Genomic DNA, 22,846 nt, shown 5'->3' with positions numbered 1-22,846 from the left:
ACCTTCCCTCTGGCCCCAGCCCCACCCCCACCCTCCTATTTACCTCTTAGACCCCTTCCTTCCTCCCCTCCCCCCCCCAACATTCCTGATGAACGGCTTATGCCCGAAACGTCGACCCTCCTGTTCCTCGGATGCTGCCTGACCTGTTGTGCTTTTCCAGCGCCACACGTTTCGACTCCGACTCTCCAGCATCTGCAGCCCTCGCTTTCTCCTGACCAAAAGGACCATCAAAGAACTCAGCTTTATCTGCGGAAGGATGTTCTGGCTATGGAGGGAGTGCACGAATAATGTATGAATAGAGACTGGATCGGTTAGGAGTGTAACCATTGGAATTAGAATCACGAGGGGGTGGGATCTCGTAGAATCCTACAAAATTCCAACAGGACTAGACTAGGAAAATGCAGGAAGGCTGTTTCCAAAAACCAGGGATTCCAGAACCAGGGGTAACAGTCTAAGGATTTGGGGTAGACCATTTAGGACTGAGATGAGGAGAAATGTCTACACACAGAGCATTGGTAGTCTGTGGAATTCTTTATTACAGAAAGCCAATCTGGAGAGATAGTGGAATCCTCTACCACAGAAAGCATTTGAGGCCAAAACATTGAATGTTTCCAAGAAGGAGTTAGATATAATTCTTATGGCTAAAGGGATCAAAGGTTAAATGGGAGAAAGCGGGAACACTGAGTTGGATGATCAGCCATGATCATTTTGAATGGTGGAGCAGGCTCGAAGGGCCGAAAGGCCTACTCCTGCTCCTGTTTTGTATGTTTCTCTCTTAAGCAATGACTCAAAGGAGTGGAAATAGAGAGGGAGAGAGGTTTAAGGAGGGAATTCCAGAATATAGGGAACAACAAATGCTGGAGATCAGAACGGGTCATACAGCATTCATGGAGAGAGAGCAAGCTAACAGCTGAAGCTCTGATGAAGAGTCACCTAAAGTCGAAATGTTAGGTTGCTCTCTCTCGGTGGATGCCCTCTGAGCTGCTGTGATCTCCAGCATTTGTTGTTTCCAATGCAGACACCAGCATCCGCAGCAATTTACTCCTATATCCGGAATATAGGGACCAGGCAGTTGGAGGGATGGACAATAGATCAGCATTAGAGGACTGTGGAGATGTCAGTGGGTTTGTGATTGTAGGAGATTACAGAGATGGAAATGGAGAGGGATTTGAAAGGCAGAGGAGTTCATTTCAAATTTGAATTGGTGGAATAAATCTCATGTTATGCGTGCGATCAGAATGCCATGCGATCCTTGTTGGAAAGCCATGAGTTAGTTAGGGAATGCACATACAGAAGATCTCATGAAGACAGACTATCAATTCCCTTCCTCTCCCTCAGGACAGGGGGCAATGACAGACTGAGGTTCAACACAAAACAAATTTATTAACAATTTTAGCCAAATCTCACTGAAGAAGTGGAACATGTTTCCACCACAGTCTGAACATCAAAGCAGATCTATGTCCCAATAATGTGGCAGGGAGCGAGTCAAACTCTCACATACAGAAGCCATTTACGCTGTTTCGTCATCCATCACCAGCCTGCTAATTTATTCCGATTTAATTGTTACAAACTTAAAGGCAGGCAGCTTCGTGGTGACAGGCATCATCATTTATCCACAGTCCTCAATCTCACACCAGCACATTCCATCAGTATTTGCTGCTCATTAACTGTACTGTTATGACTCAAGGGAGCAGTGAGGAAGAGGGAAGAGGACGGGTCAGCAAGAGAAAAATATATATGGGAATCTTGGTTTGATCTTTCACTCGACGCTTGACAAGTCTTTTCCAGATCAAGGCAGCCAGACAGGCAAGAAAGGCAAAGCAGTTCAATTAGACTGCCATCTCATGTTTCAGTACCAGACTCAAACTTGACACAGCCAGCTGGTAGGAGGTAATATTCCAGTCTTCCAACAGTGCAGCATTCCCTTAGCACTGACCTTCCGACAGTGCACTCCCTCAGTACTGATCCTCTGACAGTGCTGCACTCTCTCAGTACTGACCCTCTGACAGTGCGGCACTCCCACAGTACTGACCCTCCGACAGTACAACACTCCCTCAGTACTGAGGAGAAAGTGAGGTCTGCAGATGCTGGAGATCAGAGCTGAAAATGTGTTGCTGGAAAAGCACAGCAGGTCAGGCAGCATCCAGGGAACAGGAGAATCGACGTTTCAGGCATATTGCCCGAAACGTCGATTCTCCTGTTCCCTGGATGCTGCCTGACCTGCTGCGCTTTTCCAGCAACACATTTTCAGCTCCCTCAGTACTGACCCAACAGTACCGCACTCCCACAGTACTGACCATCCGACAGTGGGGAACTCCCTCAGTACGGACTCTCTGACAGTGCAGCACTCCCTCAGCACTGATCCTCTGACAGTGCAGCACTCCCTCAGCACTGACCCTCTGACAGTGCAGCACTCCCACAGTGCTAACGTTCTGACATTGCAACACTCCCTCAGTACTGACCCTCTGACAGTGGGGCACTCCCTCAGTACTGACCCTCTGACAGTGCAGCATTCCTACAGTTCTAACGTTCTGACATTGCAACACTCCCTCAGTACTGACCCGCCGACAGTGCGGCACTCCCTCAGTACTGACCCGCTGACAGTGTGGCACTCCCTCAGTACTGACCCTCTGACAGTGTGGCACTTCCTCAGTACTGACGCGCCGACAGTGTGGCACTCCCTCAGTACTGACCCGCTGACAGTGTGGCACTCCCTCAGTACTGACCCGCGGACAGTGTGGCACTCCCTCAGTACTGACCCACCGACAGTGCAGCACTCCCTCAGTACTGACCCACCGACAGTGCAGCACTCCCTCAGTACTGATCTGCCAACAGCGGGGGGCTCCCTCAGTACTGACCCGCCAACAGTGCGGCACTCCCTCAGTACTGACCCGCCGACAGTGTGGCACTCCCTCAGTACTGACCCTCTGACAGTGTGGCTCTCCCTCAGTACTCACCCGCCGACAGTGCGGCACTCCCTCAGTACTGACCCGCCGACAGTGTGGCACTCCCTCAGTACTGACCCTCTGACAGTGTGGCACTCCCTCAGTACTGACCCTCTGACAGTGTGGCTCTCCCTCAGTACTGACCCTCTGACAGTGTGGCTCTCCCTCAGTACTGACCCGCCGACAGTGCGGCACTCCCTCAGTACTGACCCGCCGACAATGTGGCACTCCCTCAGTACTGACCCTCTGACAGTGTGGCACTCCCTCAGTACTGACCCTCTGACAGTGCGGCACTCCCTCTGTACTGACTGGGTGGATCTTACTGGAATTTGTTCTGATGTTCCTGGAGTGGGACTTGAAACCACAAGCAGGATGTCACAGTGAATTGCTTTGTTGGAAGCTACTGTTTACCAACTGGGCTTTGGCTAATCTTAGAGAGATAGCTTGTCTCACAAGTGATCACCGTGAAGCATCTGGTATTATAACATTTCAAACGTTCGCTTTGACCTGAGATTTGAACGCCCCATGTCCCAACATGACTGGCTTGCTACAACATGAGTTTCTGACAGAGTAGCTGTAAACCGCTTAGTTTCCAGCTGACTTCCTCCTGCGGGTTACTGCCGTACACAATCCAGGATCATCGTCCTGAAAAAATGCAGTAACAACGATAGGCCATTCAGCCCTTCAAGGATTCTAATAGGTTAAACGGTATATCAAATTAATTCACCCACCCAGATTCCCAAACCCTTGCTCCTTTCCATCTGATAACAACCAGATCTTAGCTCGGAAATTTCCAGTTGCACACTCCTCCCCAGTGTCAGCAGCAGTTTTGGACAGAGTTCCAAGTTCCCTGGAATGCATTGTGTGTGGTGTTGGAGGTATTTAAATCGATTAGGTTCCACAGCAAAAATGCCACTTAGATTGCAATATTGCTTCCAAGGTATATGTCCAGAGAGTGGTGCTAGAAAAGCTCTTCCTGATGAAGGGCTTATGCCCGAAACGTTGATTCTCCTGCTCCTCGGATGCTGCCTGGCCGGCTGCCCGGCCAGCTTTTCCAGCACCACACTCTCGACTCTGATCTCACTTCCAAGGTATATGACTGACTCCCGATCAGAATGGCAAAAGTGAGGACTGCAGATGCTGAAGATTAGAGTCAAGAGTGTGGCGCTGGAAAAGCACAGCAGGTCAGGCAGCATCCGAGGAGCGGGAGAATCGACATTTCGGGCAAAAGCCCTTCATCAGGAATATTCCAGCATCACACTCTTGACTCCCAATCAGAGACCCAGCACAGACTAGATGGGCCAATAGCCTCCTTCTATCCTGTCTGCTTTTCTGAAGATTCAGATTTAATCACCAGCGAGCTCTGGCTTTCATAGTCCATATGAAAAAGAAAACTGAGATTGACAATTCAATCCTGTTCCAACATCCTGTTACATATGGAAATTTGTAGTCATGACAACAAATAATCTGAATTTAGTGTATGGAGAAAACATTAACAGCAACAGAAACAGGGTCCTGCAGGAGGCCAGGTCTGATCAGTCTTTCATCCAGTTGATGATCTATCTGATTGCGGCCTTTCCTGCTTGTGCCATCTCACTCCTTCATCCAACAGACTGTCTGCCGTAGCTATCCAAAAATGACGCTGACAATCACCACCCTCTCGAGTGCTCCTGCAGAAGGGTTGTTTTTGAGAAATTGAGAGTTTACTAAAGTCACGCCGACTGAGACTGTAAGGTAAAGGTGGAGATCTATATTGCATTAATTCACAGGACGCCCTCAATCAGTTACCCACGCTGCTGTCCTCTTTCTCACCCAGCCCCTAACTCCACGCTTCATCCCACAACTTTCTCCTCACTCACCTCTCACCCAATCCACTCAAGCCTTGGACATCTGTCAAAGATTCCCAGCCCCACCAGCAGGTGCTCCTTTGTTGGTCTCTCTGAGTCCTCTGCAGAGGAAGTTATTGAATAACTGGTTAGGCCTCAACTAGGCTCTACGTTAGGGAGGATGCCAAGGCCTTGGGGAGGGTGTAGAGGAGATTTACCAGATTTGGAGCAACTATGAGGTTCTTCAGGCAATGTACAGGGACTGGAGAAACTGGAATTGGTCTCCTCTGAGTCGAAAAGGGAGATATCATCATGACGGTCAAAATGGAGTGATGTTGATTGACGTTTTAGAGGAGAATTGATTCTGCTGAAATGAAGGCCATTGAGAAGTGATTATCTAACCACAAGTGAGATTGTAAGACAATAAAACGTAGGAGCAGAAGAGGGCCATTCGGCCCAAGGAGTCTGTTCCACTATTCATGGAGATCATGTACGATTCTGCCCTTGCCCTGTAGCTATTTGTTCCCTTTCTGATTTGTTCTTCAATTAGTTGTGATTCTGCTATTACCTGATCTATATGAGGATGGAGTACACTTCAGAAATGTGTTATATTGGTTGCAGAGTGCTTTGAGACAGGGCAAAAATGAGGACTGCAGATCTGGAAACCAGAGTCTAGAACAGAGTGGTGCTGGAAAAGCACAGCAGGTCAGGCAGCATCCGAGGAGCAGGAAAATCGACGTTTTGGGCAAAAGCCCTTCATCAGGAATAGAGACACCCTATCTTTGGGAAAGGTCTGGTATTGGGGGCTCTAGCTACTAACCGCTGGAGGCTGATGGTGGTTTGCTAACCCAATCAATCCTGCTGTCAAGATCTTTTGCTCACCGACCTGTTCAGGAATGTTTTCAGGTGGGACTTGGGGCCTACCACAGCACCACAAAAACACCCACTTCAATCTTCTTTCAAACTTCACATTAGACAGGGTGAGAGTGAACCCATGTTTCCAGAACATGAGCCTGGGGTTCAGGGTTACTAATCTAGTTACATTACCGTTATACCACCGCCGGCTTGGGGGGGGGCGGGGGGAGGAAGCAGAAACAGGACCCTGAGTTTGATGATCAGCGCTCATTGTATTTAATGCCAGTGCAGGCTTGAAGGGCTGAATGGCCTATTTCTATTAAACAAGGAGAAGTGGAGGAGCAATTGAGGCATTTGGAATATTGTGAGCAGTTCTGGACCCCGTATCTAAGAAACAATGTGCTGGCCTTGGAGGGATGAGTCCAGTGGAGGTTTACAGGAATGATCCCAGGGCTGAAGGGCTTGTCATATAAACAGCAGTTGGGGACTCTGGGTCTGTACTCGATAGAGCTTAGAAGGATGGGGTGGGGTTTGACTGAAATACACAGAATACTGCGCAAGTCCAGGATACAGTGGACATGGAGAAGATGTTTCCACTAGTAGGAGAGACTAGGACCCAAGGGCACAGCCTCAGAGTGAAGGGGTGATCCTGTTAGAACTGAGATGAGGAGGAATTTCTTCAGCCAGAGGGTGGGGAATCTGTGGAAGTCACTGCGACAGAGGACTGTGGAGGTCAAGGCATTGGGTGTATTTAAGACCGAGATAGAGAGGCTCTTGATTAGTAAGGGGATCAAGGGTTACAGGGAGAAGACAGGAGAATGGGGTTGAGAAACATATCAGCCATGATCGAATGCAAAGCAGATTGAATGGGCTGAATGGCCTTATTTTGTTCCTACATCTTATGGTTTTATAACTGAAGGGGGTGAGGAATGAGACAAAATGGGAAGCTGGTAACAGGTACATGGGGGAAAGTGGAGCAGTGAGGGTGGGAAGGGGTGGAGGGAGTGCAGGGCAGGAGAAAAATACAGGTTTGAGTGCCGGGGGGGACACTCCATGCTGAGTGCACTGTGTGTGTGAGAGAGAGAGTGAGAGAGGGAGGGAGAGAGAGAGACCCTGAGAGCTCACCTTAAACTGATACACATCAAAGCAGCTTCCTGAGAGGAATGTTACTTCAAGCTGCAAAGAAAACTAAACAGACAGGAAAAGGAAGAGAAATGAGGGCCTTATCTGCAGCATCAGGCCCTGAGAGTTACCTAGCTATTACAATCCGAACTTGATTACTCTGTGAGAGAGAAGGAGAGAGCGAGATGGTAATCAGATATCTCGAGTAGCCTTTGAGCAGTACAATTCGTGACTTCTAGGCTTTTGTGAGCCTAGGGCCTGGGTGTGGGGAGTTAGGGGGAAAGACAAGGAGGCTTCTCATTAACCGAGGCTTCATTACATAAATCTGACGCTGTAATTTCACCAGTGGGAAAGGGATCAGCAGCAGTTCACTCGGACTGCGATGACACAGTACAACACAGCTGCGGGTTACCGTCGAATGTGGGCAATGAGCGAAGCTTTGATCAAAGCTCCATGTCAGGCAGATGTGCTCTTTGTCCCTCTCGCACTGCATGCCATTACACAAAGTGATGGGCAGCCCCTCTTAAAGGTTTCTCTGAATGCCCCTTGCTCAGCGTCTCCCCCAACCCCCCTCACTGACGGGGAGGAGCGGGGAGGGGGTGGGTAAAGCAATAGGAAGGCCGTGAGGTTGAGAGGTCAGGGTATTGGTGTCATTAAACAGAGTCAGTGCTGGTAACTGTGTCCTTTTCAACCCTGCCTCCATCCCCCCCAGCCACACCCGCCTCCGGTCCCTCACCCCTCCCCCATCCCCGAACCCTCCCACTTCTGAAAAGGGATTTATCTTTGCACAGTATGACTCTTCTCTGGAACTGTCAGCGACCCCCCCAGCTGCATTTACATAGTGCCGTCAATACACTAAACTGCTAAGAGACCGGTACATTAATGTAATTGAAAATGCATCTGGATGGGTACATGAGTAGGAAGGGATAAGAGGGTTATGGGCCAAAGCCTGCTCCTCGGATGCTGTCTGACCTGCTGTGCTTTTCCAGCACCACTCCGATCGAGGATATCAGGTCCGTGCAGAAGAGTTGGGCTGAAGGGTCTGTATATCTTTATGACCCGAAGAGGGCTCTCTCCCACAGGTGTAATGGGAAACCCAGCTCCACGCTGAGCCACGCCAGGGGATATCAGAACAGAGGTGGGGGCGAAAATGCCAGCCAAAGATTCCCAGGGAACCAGTTAAAGGAGGATAATGACGGGTGAGGATTCAACACAGGATTCCGAGAATTGAATCCCCGACAATAGAAGGTGCAGCCACCAGTGATGGAGAGATTGAGACTGGGGTTTGCAAAAGGGCAGTATTTAGGATATCGCAGATAATTCAGGGGATGATGGAGCTGGGGAAGATGACAGACAGAGAGGAGAGGTGAGGAAATGAAGGGATTTGTAACAAGCGATGAGGTTTTTAATATCGAGGTACAGCTGAGCCAGGAGACAATGTAAGCCAGGGAGCACAGGGAGCGATAGGGAATGGGATGTCAAGAGGCAGCACACAGGAAATAGAGCTTTGGATAACTTCAGGATTACAGAATGGGTGAGGCCATCCAACTGTGGAAGGTCAAGTCAGCAAAGGTATGAAGAAGGACTTCAGTGGAAGATATGTTGAGGAAGGAGAGCAGGTAGGCGATAATGCAGAGCTGTTGTGGGCTCTCTCAGCAATGACACAGACTGCTCAAGGTAAACACACCTGGACATCAAATATCACACCATACGTTAGAACAGTTCGTTCAACCTCAGAAAATTAGAAGGAGACAGAATAAGGTCAAAGGTCAGTAACGAGTGAACAACATTTGCAGTAAGGAGAAAAGACAATGACTTCAGTCTTCCCAGTAGAGTCCTGAGGGAGTGCTGCACTGTCAGAGGGTCAGTACTGAGGGAGTGCTGCACTGTCAGACGGTCAGTACTGAGGGAGTGCTGCACTGTCGGAGAGTCAGTACTGAGGGAGTGCTGCACTGTCAGAGAGTCAGTACTGAGGGAGTGCTGCACTGTCAGAGGATCAGTACTGAGGGAGTGCACTGTCGGAAGGTCAGTGCTTAGGGAATGCTGCACTGTTGGAAGACTGGAATATTACCTCCTACCAGCTGGCTGTGTCAAGTTTGAGTCTGGTACTGTCGGAGGGTTGGTCCTGAGGGAGTGCCGCACTGTCAGAGAGTCAGTACTGAGGGAGTGCCGCACTGTCAAAGAGTCAGTGCTGAAGAAGTGCTGCACCGTCAGAGGGTCGGTACTGAGGGAGTGCTGCACTGTCGGAGGGTCAGTACTGAGGGAATGCTGCACTGTCAGAGCGTTAGTACTGTGGGAGTGCTGCGCTGGCAGAGGGTCAGTACTGAGGGAGTGCCACACTGTTAGAGGGTCAGTACTGAGGGAGTGCCGCACTGTTAGAGGGTCAGTACTGAGGGAGTGCCGCACTGTCAGAGGGTTGGTACTGAGGGAGTGCCGCACTGTCAGAGGGTCGGTACTGAGGGAATGCTGCACTGTCAGAGCGTTAGTACTGTGGGAGTGCTGCGCTGGCAGAGAGTCAGTACTGAGGGAGTGCCACACTGTTAGAGGGTCAGTACTGAGGGAGTGCCGCACTGTTAGAGGGTCAGTACTGAGGGAGTGCCGCACTGTCAGAGGGTTGGTACTGAGGGAGTGCCACACTATCAGAAGGTTAGTACTGTGGGAGTGCTGCGCTGGCAGAGGGTCAGTACTGAAGGAGTGCTGCACTGTCAGAGGGTCGGTACTGAGGGAGTGCCGCACTGTCAGAGGGTCAGTACTGAGGGAGTGCCACACTGTCAGAGGGTCGGTACTGAGGGAGTGCCGCACTGTCAGAGGGTCAGTGCTGAGGGAGTGCCACACTTTCAGAGGGTCGGTACTGAGGGAGTGCCACACTGTTGAAGATGTTATCGTTTGAATGAACTGCCAGCCTTCACAGTAAATGTCAAAAACACCCAGTACCACTGTCGCCAGATGGTGAGATCCCCATGTCCTGGGTACTACTTAGCCCTATCCAACAACCCTCAATAAAACAGATGATCTGACCATTTCTCTCCTTGCTGCCTGTTTTGAGATTGCAGTCTGTGGATTGGCTGCTGCAATACAACTAGGAGACAGTGAGGTCTGCAGATGCTGGAGATCAGAGTTGAGAACGTGTTGCTGGAAAAGCACAGCAGGTCAGGCAGCATCCAAGGAGCAGGAGAATCGATGTTTCGGGCCGGAACTCTTCCCAGCCTCATTCCTGATGAAAGACTCTGGCCCGAACTGTCAATGTTTCTACTCCTCGGATACTACCTGACCTGCCGTGCTTTTCCAGCACCACACTCTCAACTGCTGCAATGCAACACTGATTGAAGCTCATTGGCTGTGTGGAGATTTGGGACAGGCTGAGGTATTGAAAGGCCCGTTGTGAATGCAAGGTCTTTGGGTCAGCACCTGAGCGTGCAGATTATCCAATCGATTGTCTTGTGCTGAATGTGAGAAGTTTCATTTCACTCACAGCTCTTATATCCCTAACAATGAGACCTCAATGACAGTCAGGATGAAATCCCATCAAAATTCCTCAACATCTGAACACATTGAATAGAAATTACAATTGCAAGTCTTTTGTCATATAAAATTAAAATCAAACACAGTTTATTGTCTGAATTTATGCATTTGTGCATGCAGTCTGATTAATTCTGGGAACACAATCAGAAAATCATCCTTTTTTGGTCTTTTATCAAGTGCGATGCTGTCTGAGTAGTAGGAACCAACAAAATCCCAGTCAATTCTGTCAGAGAGATCCTTCCCTAAAGTGTCAGCACTGTCCAATGTCATCAAAAGGGTCGTTTTATGCTCACATGAATGTAAAACCCTCTCTAATCTGATGCATCTGAACCCTGTGTGATGCTTCCAACAGATTGCTCAGAATTACAGGCACCTTTTGTGATCCCATCTGTACACACCACCACATCACCCTCAGAGGGAGATAACTCAACACAGACTCTCCAGAGCCCGGTGATGGTGGGTAAAAGCCTCGAATGTTGACCTGGTGAAGCTGCAGCATCATTTGTATTGTAGGTTACACCTGACACACACACACTGTACAGCTCAGTGTGATGTCCCTGTTTACTATCAGACATTGAGGAGTAAAGCAGACAGAATAATCTAAAACACAGTCACACTACCTGCATCTCTTTTCAACAAACAAACCAAATGATGAAAGCTGACATGAATTGGAAGGTGACTGGAGACAATATTTACGTTTTACTGAAATCTAAGTCGATACACTGGGATTCTGATAAGTAGCCCATATCTGACCCTTTTACCAATGATAGTGCAAACCTCTGAGGGTTACAGAGACTCCCCCCCCCCCACTCCCGCTCTCCCCCAAAAGCTTCCCCACTTGGACAAGGAGCCTGTTACTTACTTGCCACCTCCAGCGAGGCGTTGTGACTGACGGCCTCCCCCAGGTAGTTCCTGGCCACACAGACGTAGCTGCCCTCATCGGGTTTGCTCCTCCGGCCGTGGACAATGCGCAGGAAGAACAAGGAGCCGCTGGGCAGCAGCATACGGTGAGAGCGAGGGTCATCCTTGTCCGTTTCCACCCGCTCCCCGTCCTTGTACCACTCGATGGTGGGGCTCGGTCTGCCCTCAGCCTTACAGTTCAGAGTGGCAGGCTCTCCCTTGGACACGATCAGATCGGACGGGTGTTCCACAATCCGGGGTGGGGAATCTTCCTGCCGAAGGCGTGATCCTGGAAGACAGGGGGAGACAGACAATTAGCAATATAACATCAGCCTTCATTTCACATCTGAGTCATTCGTGAAGTTCTTCCCTCTCACTTTATACAACTCCACACACACCTCAGCTCATATTTCATTGTGGCCCGACTTACTTCAAGTCAAATCATCCACAAACCTGGATGTGTGCAGCTCCAACAACACTCTAGAAGCCTGACCCCATCCAGGACAATGTCGCCTGCTTGATTGGCACCACATCCGCTCTCTCTACCACTCACACTCAGTAGCAGCAGTGGGGAGTACCTAAAAACTGCATTGCAGAAATTCACCAAAGATCCTTAGACACAAACACTTCCGAGAAGGGTAGAGGGTGCATGGGAAGTCTAAATCTCGCAACTTCCTCTCCAAGCTACTCACCATCACCATAGCTCGCCACCACTTTCTCAAGGGGCAACTAGGGATGAACAATAAATGCTGGCCTCGTCAGTGCTGCCCACATAGAGTCATAGAGATGGACAGCACGGAAACAGACCCTTTGGTCCAACCCGTCCATGCTGACCAGATATCCCAACCCAATCTAGTCACACCTGCCAGCATCCGGCCCATATCCCTCCAAACCCTTCCTATTCATATACCCATCCAGATGCCTCTTAAATGTTGCAATTGTACCAGCCTCCACCACTTCCTCTGGCAGCTCATTCCACACATGCACCCTCTGTGTGAAAAAGATGTCCCTCAGGTCCCTTTTATATCTTTCCCCTTTCACTTTAAACCTATGCCCTCTAGTTCTGGACTCCCCCACCCGAGGGAAAGACCTTGTCTACTCATCCCATCCACATCTCATGACTGAATAAAAAACAATTCTAGGAGAATTATACCTTGTCTGTGAATGAGCAGTAAGAATGGACTAGCAGAGGGACCTGTTTGATGTGTCCAGGCCAATGTCTGATGGGTTGTTGTAGCTATTAGATTAGATTACTTACAGTGTGGAAACAGGCCCTTCGGCCCAACAAGTCCATACCGACCCGCCGAAGCGCACCCACCCAGACCCATTCCCCTACATTTACCCCTTCACCTAACACTACGGGCAATTTAGTGTGGCCAATTCACCTAACCTGCACATTTTTGGACTGTGGGAGGAAACCGGAGCACTCGGAGGAAACCCACACAGACACGGGGAGAATGTGCAAACTCCACACACAGTCGCCTGAGGCAGGAATTGAACCTGGGTCTCTGGCGCTGTGAGGCAGCAGTGCTAACCACTGTGCCACCGTGCCACCCCACGGTCACCTCCCGACTGAGCTTGTAATATCCATGCTGCTGCTGTGGCTGAAATACCTCACAGTCTGGGACCTTTGGTGTTGCAACTAGTGTATTTACCACCTCAATATGGGTCTAAGAGGAGGGAGTGAGGCAGTGGGATCAGTTTGGTGCGTCACAAAAGGTTATGGAAAGACAGTGGAGCAGTGGGATTAATGTGGCATTGGTGCAGAGTTTTTAGAGAGCATGTGGGATTGGAATTGGTTTGCGATTAATATGGGGAGTAAGCAGGGCAATGGGATCAGTTTGGGATTGATACTAGGCTATGGGGAGATAGCAGGACAGTGGGAGTCGTTTGGAGTTGGGTCATGGCTATGGGGTGACAGCAAGGCTGCGAGATTAGTTTGGAGTTGAACCGGGAAAGGGCTAGCAAGTGAACGACGGGCCAAATGTCCACAATTAGCCCTGGGAAATGCTATGATGAGGTGGCTGAAGCCTGAGCTGATAAGTATCAAATCTCTCAGGAGACAGGAAGAGAAGACTGTGTGGGTGGAGCACGAGGCAGGGAAATTTATATATAAACCGTTCTGTGGGTTATCTAACACCAACTGCATGACTGGATTAGCCTCGCTGCTGGCACAAATTTGACAGTCACTCAGTGAACAATACTCATTGTTCACTTTACTGTAAGTGCTGTCTCAATTGCATTTCATTTAAATTCGATTGAATGGATTAAAGTAAAATGTCACAGAGTAATTAAGACCATACAACATCCCATAGGCCCGTGTAAACATCTCCAGTCATTGACATTTTGTAAAGTTACACTAGGGCCGTGGAAAGCTTGTGAATTTTACTCAGAACAGGTCTCGTACTAACTTTTTGGTCTCTCACAGTCCTGGATTCTTCACTCAGTGAAAATCCTCTTGGCTTAGCCCATGAATTCCTCATGAAATCTTGAAAACTTTGTTCATAAACTTCTAAATTCCAAGCAATCTAACATGAGTCTGTGCAATCACTCCTCGTAATGTAACCCTCAAAGATTTTATCCTTTCACAGAATGTGAGCATTTATTGCCTGTCCCTGGATGCCCCTTGAGAAGGTGGGGGTGAGCTGCCTTCTTGAACCGCTGCAGTCCATGTGCTTGCTGTAGGTAGACCCACAATGCCCTTATGGAGGGAATTCCAGGGTTTTGACACAGCGACAGTGAAGGAACGGCGATATATTTCCAAGTCGGGATGCTGCTTGGAAGGGAATTTGCAAGATGTGATGTCCCCATGTGCAGAGGAACCTCAATTATCTGGCATTCAATAATCTGAATTTCGGATTATCTGAACAAGATCGCAACGTCCCGATGCTTTGCTAAACTGTGTTATCCGGCATTCGATTATCCGAACATTCGATTATCTGAACAAAACACTCCCTGCTCATGTCATTCGGATCTATTTCTCAAAGTTAAATTTAATTGGCCAAGGAGATAAGATTATCCTTCACAAAAATCTCAAGTAGGTTATTGTAACCATAAATAGCTGATTACAAAGCAAATTATATTTCAACAAAAGTGTGGATATAGGAATTGAACTATTTGATGCCAACTGCTTTGGCTAAGCCCATTCTTAAAGGCTGATCTTAAATGTAATTTTAATACCAATCAGCTGAGCCCAAAGGAGACCAACTTTTCTTGAATACACAATGTCAGAATCCACGTTTTTGAACTTTTAGTTTAGGGCCTGGCATTTCTAAATGTAAGATAAACAAAAATGCTTGGTTTGATAATAAAGTCCAGAGTAATTGCAATTCCAAGGGTGGCCTATGTTTATTTAATAAGGTCAAAGCTGGAAGTGGAAAATTGCCAATCAATAAGTGAGCCCTCTCCAAGCTTAGTGAGGGAGGCAGGAAGTCCACAGCTGTCTCAGTAAGGAGTTTAAAAATTATTCAGGTGACTTTCCAGAACAAGGGAAAGGTTTGGGAATTGGAGATAATTTGCTTAAATCCCTACCTGTGATACCTCAGGTGTTCCTGCAGCCATGGGGATAGATTGCAATTTGGATTTATCTCCATGATATCTCATGGACGTGTCCAGCTGGTGTTTGAAAGCTGCTGGAACTGTATACGGACTGTCAGGAACCGAGGCTGTTTTCTCATTTGAAGTCGTTGAACAAGAATGCAGTGAGACGCAGGCTTGAGCTGTGGAGTTCATGTTCATGAAGTGTTGAAGGAAGTTAGGAGGATCGTTGAGCACAGGACTAATGTAAAGACCCCAAGTAAGCTTAGCCTTCAGGGAATAGCAGGAACACCATGGAGAAATAAAGTGAATTCCTGAGAACTGTGGCGCTCTTTGGTTTGGCCCTAGGAGACGTCACAGACTCACAGTGATCTACAGCACAGAAAAGGCCCTTCGGTCCATTTCATCTACAGCAGTCAAAAACAACTCTCTCACCACTCTAATCAGTATTCCATTGTGAATAAAAACCTTCAACATTCAATTAAAAATAGGGAAGCTCAGATGAATATGATTTGTTGAGCTGTTTTGTAGTGTAAAATTTCTGTATTTACAATACATTTTGTTTTTCTTTGCTTAAATATTGTGGCACACAAACTTCAAGGGGGAGAAGCGTGAAGTGATACATTTGAGGAAGAACATAGCTGACTGCATAAAGTAGAGTGTAACTCTAAAGTAGGTGAAGCAGCAGAGGGTACAGGGTTTATATGTACTTAACTCATTAAAGGTGGAAGGATAGATTGAGGGACTGGTTCATAAACCACAGTCACAAACATCCAGAATCTGGTCCTTCGTTAGCGTGGCCATAGCTTACACTAAGGAGGGAGTTAACGTTGAGGTTATGGAAATTCAGCAGGTCTGGCAGCATGTGGTGGAGGGAGAAGCAGAGCTAAAATTTGAAGTCTGGTATGACTCTTCTATGGAATTGTATTTTGGTCATGTCTGGACAAGTAATAAGGTGAGAGGAGAAATATTTTAAAAAAGATATGAGGGGCAACTTTTTTTACACAGAGAGTGGTTTGTGTGTGGAATGGACTGCCAGAGGAAGTGGTGGATGTGGGCACAACTGCAACATTTAAAAGACATTTGGATAAATGCATGAACAGGAAAGGTTTGGAGGGATATGGGCCAAACGCAGGCAGGTGGGACTAGTTTAGATTGGGATAATAGTCAGCATGGACTGGCTGAACCAAAGGGTCTGTTTCAAGCTCTATGGCGCTATGACTCTAATCCAGAACTCAACGCTAATGTTCTAGGGACAGGTTCAAATCCCACCAGAGCGGATGGCCAAAGTTGAATTTAACAAAAATCTGAAATTAAGAGTAGGTTTAAAAATGATATGTAACCATTGTCGATTGTCATTAAGGAACCCCATCTGGTTCACCCATGTCCTTTGGGGGAGAAAATCGGCCATCGTCATCTGGTCTGGCCTAGATGTGACTCCAGACCCAGAGTGGTGTGGATGGGGAATACAAGCTGACCAGCGAAGACCACATCGTACAAACAAATGAAGAAAAGTTCAGCTCCACCTGGAATATTGTGTCGAGTTCTGGGTGCTGTATTAGGAAGGATTGCAAAAGTTCAGAAGACGTTTACAAGAATAATTCCAGTGCTACAGGATTTCAATGAAGAAGACAGACTGGAGAAGTTGTGACTGTTTCTCATGAAGTGCAAAAGGCCGCAAGGAGACCTGACTGACGTTTTCAACACCATGAGAAGCCTGGGGAGGAGTAAATCGGGATGAAATGCTCCCATTCGTCAAGAACAGGAGGGCACTGACTTCAAGGAAAAGTAGCAAAAGTGACAGATGGAAAAGGTTTCCACCCAGCGAGTAGTTAGGTTTTGCAATGAAATAGCTCAGAGCTCAGCGTCAGTAAAGGCACACCCCTAAGGGAATGGGATGATTATTTGGAAAGGAAAGATGTGCAGGGTTAGAGAGATGAGGCAGGAAAATGGCACCAAATGAGAGCTGGTCATAGAGTCATACAGCATAGACACAGAGCCTTTGGTCAAACCAGTCCATACCAAACATAATCCCAAATGTTGTGAACAAAATGGGCAGAATGGCCTCATTCTGAACAGGAGCACTTCCGTGACTCTGGTTAAAACATGAGATTTTGTGGCTTTTTTTTAAAGGTAGTATCCAGAGATTTGAAGTTTCTATCAAAGTTACTGATCCCCATCAGGATCATAACTCGAGGAGGCGAACACACGCGCCAGCAAATCACAGGGTAAGTCTTTGTATGTATAAGGTTCATGACCTCACATCAAAAACATCAAAGAAGAATCCAACAAGAGGGTCACGGCATCGTAGAGAGCTAGAGTTTGTTTACAAACCGCTGGAAAACTGTGTGTGAATAAAAGGGTCAATACAACAATAAATACACACATTTATATCAGACATTTAATATAGGTGGATGTTCTATTTCACAGTAATGCTGTTGATAGAATTTGGCAGCAAATCAATAAAGACATAAGCTCTCAACTGACCAAATGCCAGACAAAGTGTGACAATTTTATCTATTAGTGGGATGTGGGTGTTACTGGCTGGGCCAGTATTTACTGCCCATCCCTAGTTGCCCTTGGAAAGGTCAGCTGTCTTCCTGAACCATTGCAGTCCATGTCATAGAGTTATAGAGATGTACGGCACAGAAGCAGTCCAATTCATCCATGACGACCAGATATCCTAAACTAATCAAGCCCCATTTGCCAGCACTCGGCCCTTTTCCGTCTAAACCCTTCCTATTCATATACCCATCCGGATGCCTTTTAAATGTTGCAATTGTACCAGCCTCCACCACTTCCTCTGGCAGCTCATTCCATACATACACCATCCTCTGCATGAAAAAAATAACCTCTTCAGTCCGTTTTGAATCTTTCCCCTCTCACCCTAAACCTATACCCTCTAGTTTTGACTACCCCCAACCCAGGGAAAAGACTTTGTCTATTTATCCTATCCATGCCCCTCATGATTTTATAAACCACTATAAGGTCACCCCTCAGCCTCCGACACTCCAGGGAAAACAGCCCCAGCCTGTTCAGCCTCTCCCTGTGGCTCAAATCCTCCAACCCTGGCAACATTCTTGTATATCTTTTTTGAACACCTTCAAGTTACACAACATCGTTCCTATAGCAAGGAGACCAGAATTGTACCCAGTATTCCAGTAGCAGCCTAACCAATGTCCTTTACAGCCTTTGCAGATGGCACCAAAATTGGAGGTGTAGTGGACAGCGAAGAGGGTTACCTCAGATTACAACAGGATCTGGACCAGATGGGCCAATGGGCTGAGAAGTGGCAGATGGAGTTTAATTCAGATAAATGCGAGGTGCTGCATTTTGGGAAAGCAAATCTTAGCAGGACTTATACACTTAATGGTAAGGTCCTAGTGAGTGTTGCTGAACAAAGAGACCTTGGAGTTCAGGTTCATAGCTCCTTGAAAGTGGAGTCACAGGTAGATAGGATAGTGAAGAAGGCGTTTGGTATGCTTTCCTTTATTGGTCAGAGTATTGAGTACAGGAGTTGGGAGGTCATGTTGCGGCTGTACAGGACATTGGTTAGACCACTGTTGGAATATTGTGTGCAATTCTGGTCTACTTTCTATCAGAAAGATGTTGTGAAACTTGACAGGGTTCAGAAAAGATTTACAAGGATGTTGCCAGGGTTGGAGGATCTGAGCTACAGGGAGAAGCTGAATAGGCTGGGGCTGTTTTCCCTGGAGCGTCGGAGGCTGAGGGGTGACCTTATAGAGATTTACAAAATTATGAGGGGCATGGATAGGGTAAATAGACAAAGTCTTTTCCCTGGCAGAGGGGAGTCCAGGACTAGACGGCATAGGGTTAGGGTGAGAGGGGAAAGATATAAAAGAGCCCTGAGGGGCAACCTTTTCATGCAGCGGGTGGTCCGTGTATGGAATGAGGTGCCAGAGGAAGTGGTGGAGGCTGGTACAATTGCAACATTTAAAAGGCATTTGGATGGGTATATGAATAGGAAGGGTTTGGAGGGATATGGGCTGGGTGCTGGCAGGTGGGACTAGATTGGGTTGGGATATCTGGTCGGCATGGACGGGTTGGACCGAAGGATCTGTTTCCATGCTGTACATCTCTATGACTCTATAACATGACCTCCCAACCCCTGTGCTGTAAGTTGACCCACAATGCCCTTAGGAAGGGAGTTCCAAACAATCAAGCGGCTGCTTTGTCCTGGATGGGTGTCAAGCTCCTTGAGTGTTGTTGGAGCTGCACCCATCCAGGGCAAGTGGGGAGTATTCCATCACACTCTTGACCCGTGTCCAAAGCAGCATTTTAAAGGAGGAGACAGAGGTGTGAGGCAGAGAGGTTTTAGGGTAGAACTCAACAGCTTTGACCCAGGAACATCAAAACACTGCCTTTAATGCTGAATGAAGGATGGGGGGGATCTAATTGAAACATACAGGATACTGAATGGCCTGGACAGAGTGGATGTTGGGTAGATGTTTCCATTGGCAGGTGAGACTAGGACCTGAGGGCACAGCCTTAGAGTAAAGGGAAGATCTTTTAGAACGGAGATAAGGAGGAACCTCTTCAGCCAGAGGGTGGGGAATCTGTGGAATTCACTGCCACAGAAGGCTGTGGAGAACAGGTCATTGAGTATATTTAAGATGGAGATAAATAGGTTCTTGAGTATCAAGGGGGTCAAGGGTTACAGGGAGAAAGCGGGAGAATGGGATTGAGAAACGTGTCAACCATGATTGAATGGCAGAGAAGACTCGATGGGCTGAATGGTCTAATTTCTCCTCCTATGCCTTACATTTGCAGTGTAAAATACATCGTATTGGACAAGAAGACTAGCCACAAACCAGTCCATACTAATCATTCTGAAGAACAGTCATATCAGACTTGAAAGTTTATCACTGTCTGTCTCTCTCTCACTCTCATCTCTCCCACAGATACTGCCAAGCCAATTGAGTTTCTCCAGCATTTTAGTCCAAAAACATGGTTGCCTACCATGCAGAATTTCAGCTCTGGAGGCCTGGGTACAAGAATCTGATGAGACTGAGATGTTGGATTGAACAGCCCGCAGAGCAGAACTCCACAAACACTGGCCCATTTGATGCAGAAGCCTCAGACTGGGGGTGCACAGTGCAGAGGCCCCTGGGCACAGGAAGGTGCACTCGGCCTCTGCTCAGTCTGGGGTGGATGGTACTTTTACAGAAGAATTCTACACCAATTAAATTTAAAAACAGGCCTGGAAGTAAACCTTAAATATCAAACAGTGTATACATGCGTCCTTGCCTTGGGTGAAAGGGTTAATACTAAACGAAGGGATTCAGAGCTTGACTATGATGTGTAAAGTACTGAATGTTTTACAGGAGAGACCATTTCCTGGATTTATAAAGCTAATTATAACGTACTTCATCCGTCCATTCATTGATTGTGCTAAATGTCAGTGACTGCAGTCAGGTATTTAAAGGATTTGGGTTAGACAAATCCCTTTGGGAACGGTATGCACTTCAGCACTTTCTATCGAATCTCCAAGGATTTATCCCGTCAAACTGCAGGTGTCTTTTTTTAAGATTCCAGCTCAGATGCAGTCAGTTGGTACAAATGGCAGCGTCCATGGACCCTGCACCAGCTTGTTCCTGTAAGGATGCCTGTGTAGACGTTGGGTTAAGTTCCAACTCCGATCTCTGAGCAGGTGGTGCATTCTTCACAAGGAACTCCTGAAGGCCAGCCTTAAAGGGACCACCCCTCGGCATGTTCTGCAGCATCACTTCAGCAGACTGTGTGTTATACAACATAGGATTATCGAATCGCGACACTGTGGAAACAGGCCCTTCAGCCTAACAAGTCCACAACGACCCTCTGAAGAGTAACCCACCCAGACCCATTCCCCTATTACTCTACATTTATCCCTGACTAATGCACCTAACCTACATATCCCTGAACACTATGGGTAGTTTAGCTTGACCAATTCACCCTAACCTGCACATCTTTGGACTATGGGAGGAAACCCACGCAGAGAGAATGTGGAGAGAATGTGTAAACTCCACACAGACAGTTGTGTGAGGCTGGAATCGAACACAGGTCCCTAGCGCTGTGAGGCAGCAGTGCTAACCACTGAGCCACCATGCCACCCTACAATAACGATGTGGAACTCCTGCCGATCTGGGTGGTAGAGAGGGAGATGAGCAATGATTTCAAAAGGGATTGCCATTAGGTGCTTGAGGTAAGTTAATGGTTAAAGGTATAGAGCAAGGCATGAGGGCGGACTTGGTAGTGTACGTAGACCAGTACAGCTTCAATGGGTCAAAGAGCCTCTTTCTGTGCTAGGACGATTTAGGAACACAGGGCAAGGATTCTGTGTGAAATTGGTCATAGAAATGGAGAAGTAGGCCATGCAGCCCATATCAGGCCTCTCTGCCATTCAATGTGATCATCCAACTCAGTCTCCTGTTCCCATTTTCTCCCTCCATACCCTTTGATTCCTTTAGCCCAAAGGATGATATCTAATTGCTTCCTGAAAACATTTCTATGGCAGAGAATTCCACAGGCTCCTCACTCTCTGGGTGAAGACATTTCTCCTTATCTCAGTCCAAAATGGCCTTCCTCAGATTCTAATGTGATCCCCGGTTCTAGATGATCATTGCTCATCTCCCTCTCCACCACCCTGATGGGCAGGAGTTCCACATCGTTATTGTAGGGTGGCATGGTGGCTCAGTGGTTAGCACTGCTGCCTCTCAGTGCCAGGGACCCGGGTTCGATTCCTGCCTCAGGCGACTGTCTGTGTGGAGTTTATACATTCTCCCCCTGTCATAGAGTCAGAGAGATGTACAGCATGGAAACAGACCCTTCGGTCCAACCCATCCATGCCGACCAGATATCCCAACCCAATCTAGTTCCACCTGACCCAAACCCTTCCTATTCATATACCCATCCAAATGCCTTTTAAATGTTGCAATTTTACCAGCCTCCACCATTTCCTCTGATAGTTCATTCCACACACGGACCACCCTCTGCATGAAAAGGTCACCCGTCTGGGCTCTTTTATATCTTTCCCCCTCACCCTAAACCTATGCCCTCTAGTTCTGGACTCCCCCACCCCAGGGAAAAGACTTTGTCTACTTATCCTATCCATGCCCCTCATAATGTTGTAAACTTCTATAAGGTCACCCCTCAGCCTCCAATGCTCCAGGGAAAACAGCCCCAGCCTATTCAGTCTCAACCTGTAGCTCCGATCCTCCAACCCTGGCAATATCCTTGTAAATCTTTTCTGAACCCTGTCAAGTTTCACAACATCTTTCTGATAGGAAGGAGACCAGAATTGCACGCAATATTCCAACAGTGGCCTAACCAATGTCCTGTACAACCGCAACATGACCTCCCAACTCCTGTACTCAATACTCTGACCAATAAAGGAAAGCATACCAAACACCTTCTTCACTATCCTATCTACCTGCGACTCCACTTTCAAGGAGCTATGAACCTGCACTCCAAGGTCTCTTTGTTCAGCAACACTCCCTAGGACCTTACCATTAAGTGTATAAGTCCTGCTAAGATTAGCTTTCCCAAAATGCAGCACCTCGCATTTATCTGAATTAAACTCCATCTGCCAATTCTCAGCCCATTGGCACATCTGGTCCAGATCCTGTTGTAATCTGAGGTAACTCTCTTCGCTGTCCACTACACCTCCAATTTTGGTATCATCTGCAAACTTACTAACTGTACCTCTTATGCTCGCATCCATATCATTTATTTAAATGACAAAATGTAGATGGCCCAGAACCGATCCCTTGTGGCACTCCACTGGTCACAGGCCTCCAGTCTGAAAAACAACCCTCCACCACCACCCCCTGTCTTCTACCTTTGAGCCAGTTCTGTATTCAAATGGCTAGTTCTCCCTGTATTCCATGAGATTTAACCTTGCTAATCAGTCTCCCATGGGGAACCTTGTCGAACGCCTTACTGAAGTCCATATAGATCACATCTACTGCTCTGCCCTCATCAATCTTCTTTGTTACTTCTTCAAAAAACTCAATAGAGTTTGTGAGACATGATTTCCCACGCACAAAGCCATGTTGACTATCCTGAATCAGTCCTTGCCTTTCCAAATACATGTACATCCTGTCCCTCAGGATTCCCTCCAACAACTTGCCCACCACCGAG

General features: G+C 47.5%; 1 protein-coding gene across 5 annotated transcripts in view; it reads right to left on the bottom strand.

Annotated features, from left to right (window-relative positions):
- robo1 (roundabout, axon guidance receptor, homolog 1 (Drosophila)) overlaps positions 1–22,846 on the bottom strand; it is a 768,177-nt gene that overhangs the window by 294,186 nt on the left and 451,145 nt on the right. For all 5 annotated transcript variants that reach the window (XM_087992440.1, XM_087992441.1, XM_087992443.1 and 2 more), the window contains one exon: positions 11,133–11,459. In XM_087992440.1, the coding sequence (XP_087848566.1) occupies positions 11,133–11,459 (327 nt within the window). The remainder of the gene's footprint in view (positions 1–11,132; positions 11,460–22,846) is intronic.

The sequence above is a fragment of the Chiloscyllium plagiosum genome, unplaced genomic scaffold, assembly GCF_037043375.1.
Source record: "Chiloscyllium plagiosum isolate Xiang-an unplaced genomic scaffold, Cpla_swu_hap1 HiC_scaffold_12, whole genome shotgun sequence".
Classification (NCBI taxonomy): domain Eukaryota; kingdom Metazoa; phylum Chordata; class Chondrichthyes; order Orectolobiformes; family Hemiscylliidae; genus Chiloscyllium; species Chiloscyllium plagiosum.
Note: the sequence above shows the minus strand (reverse complement) of the source record. Positions and strands in the feature narration are given on the sequence as shown.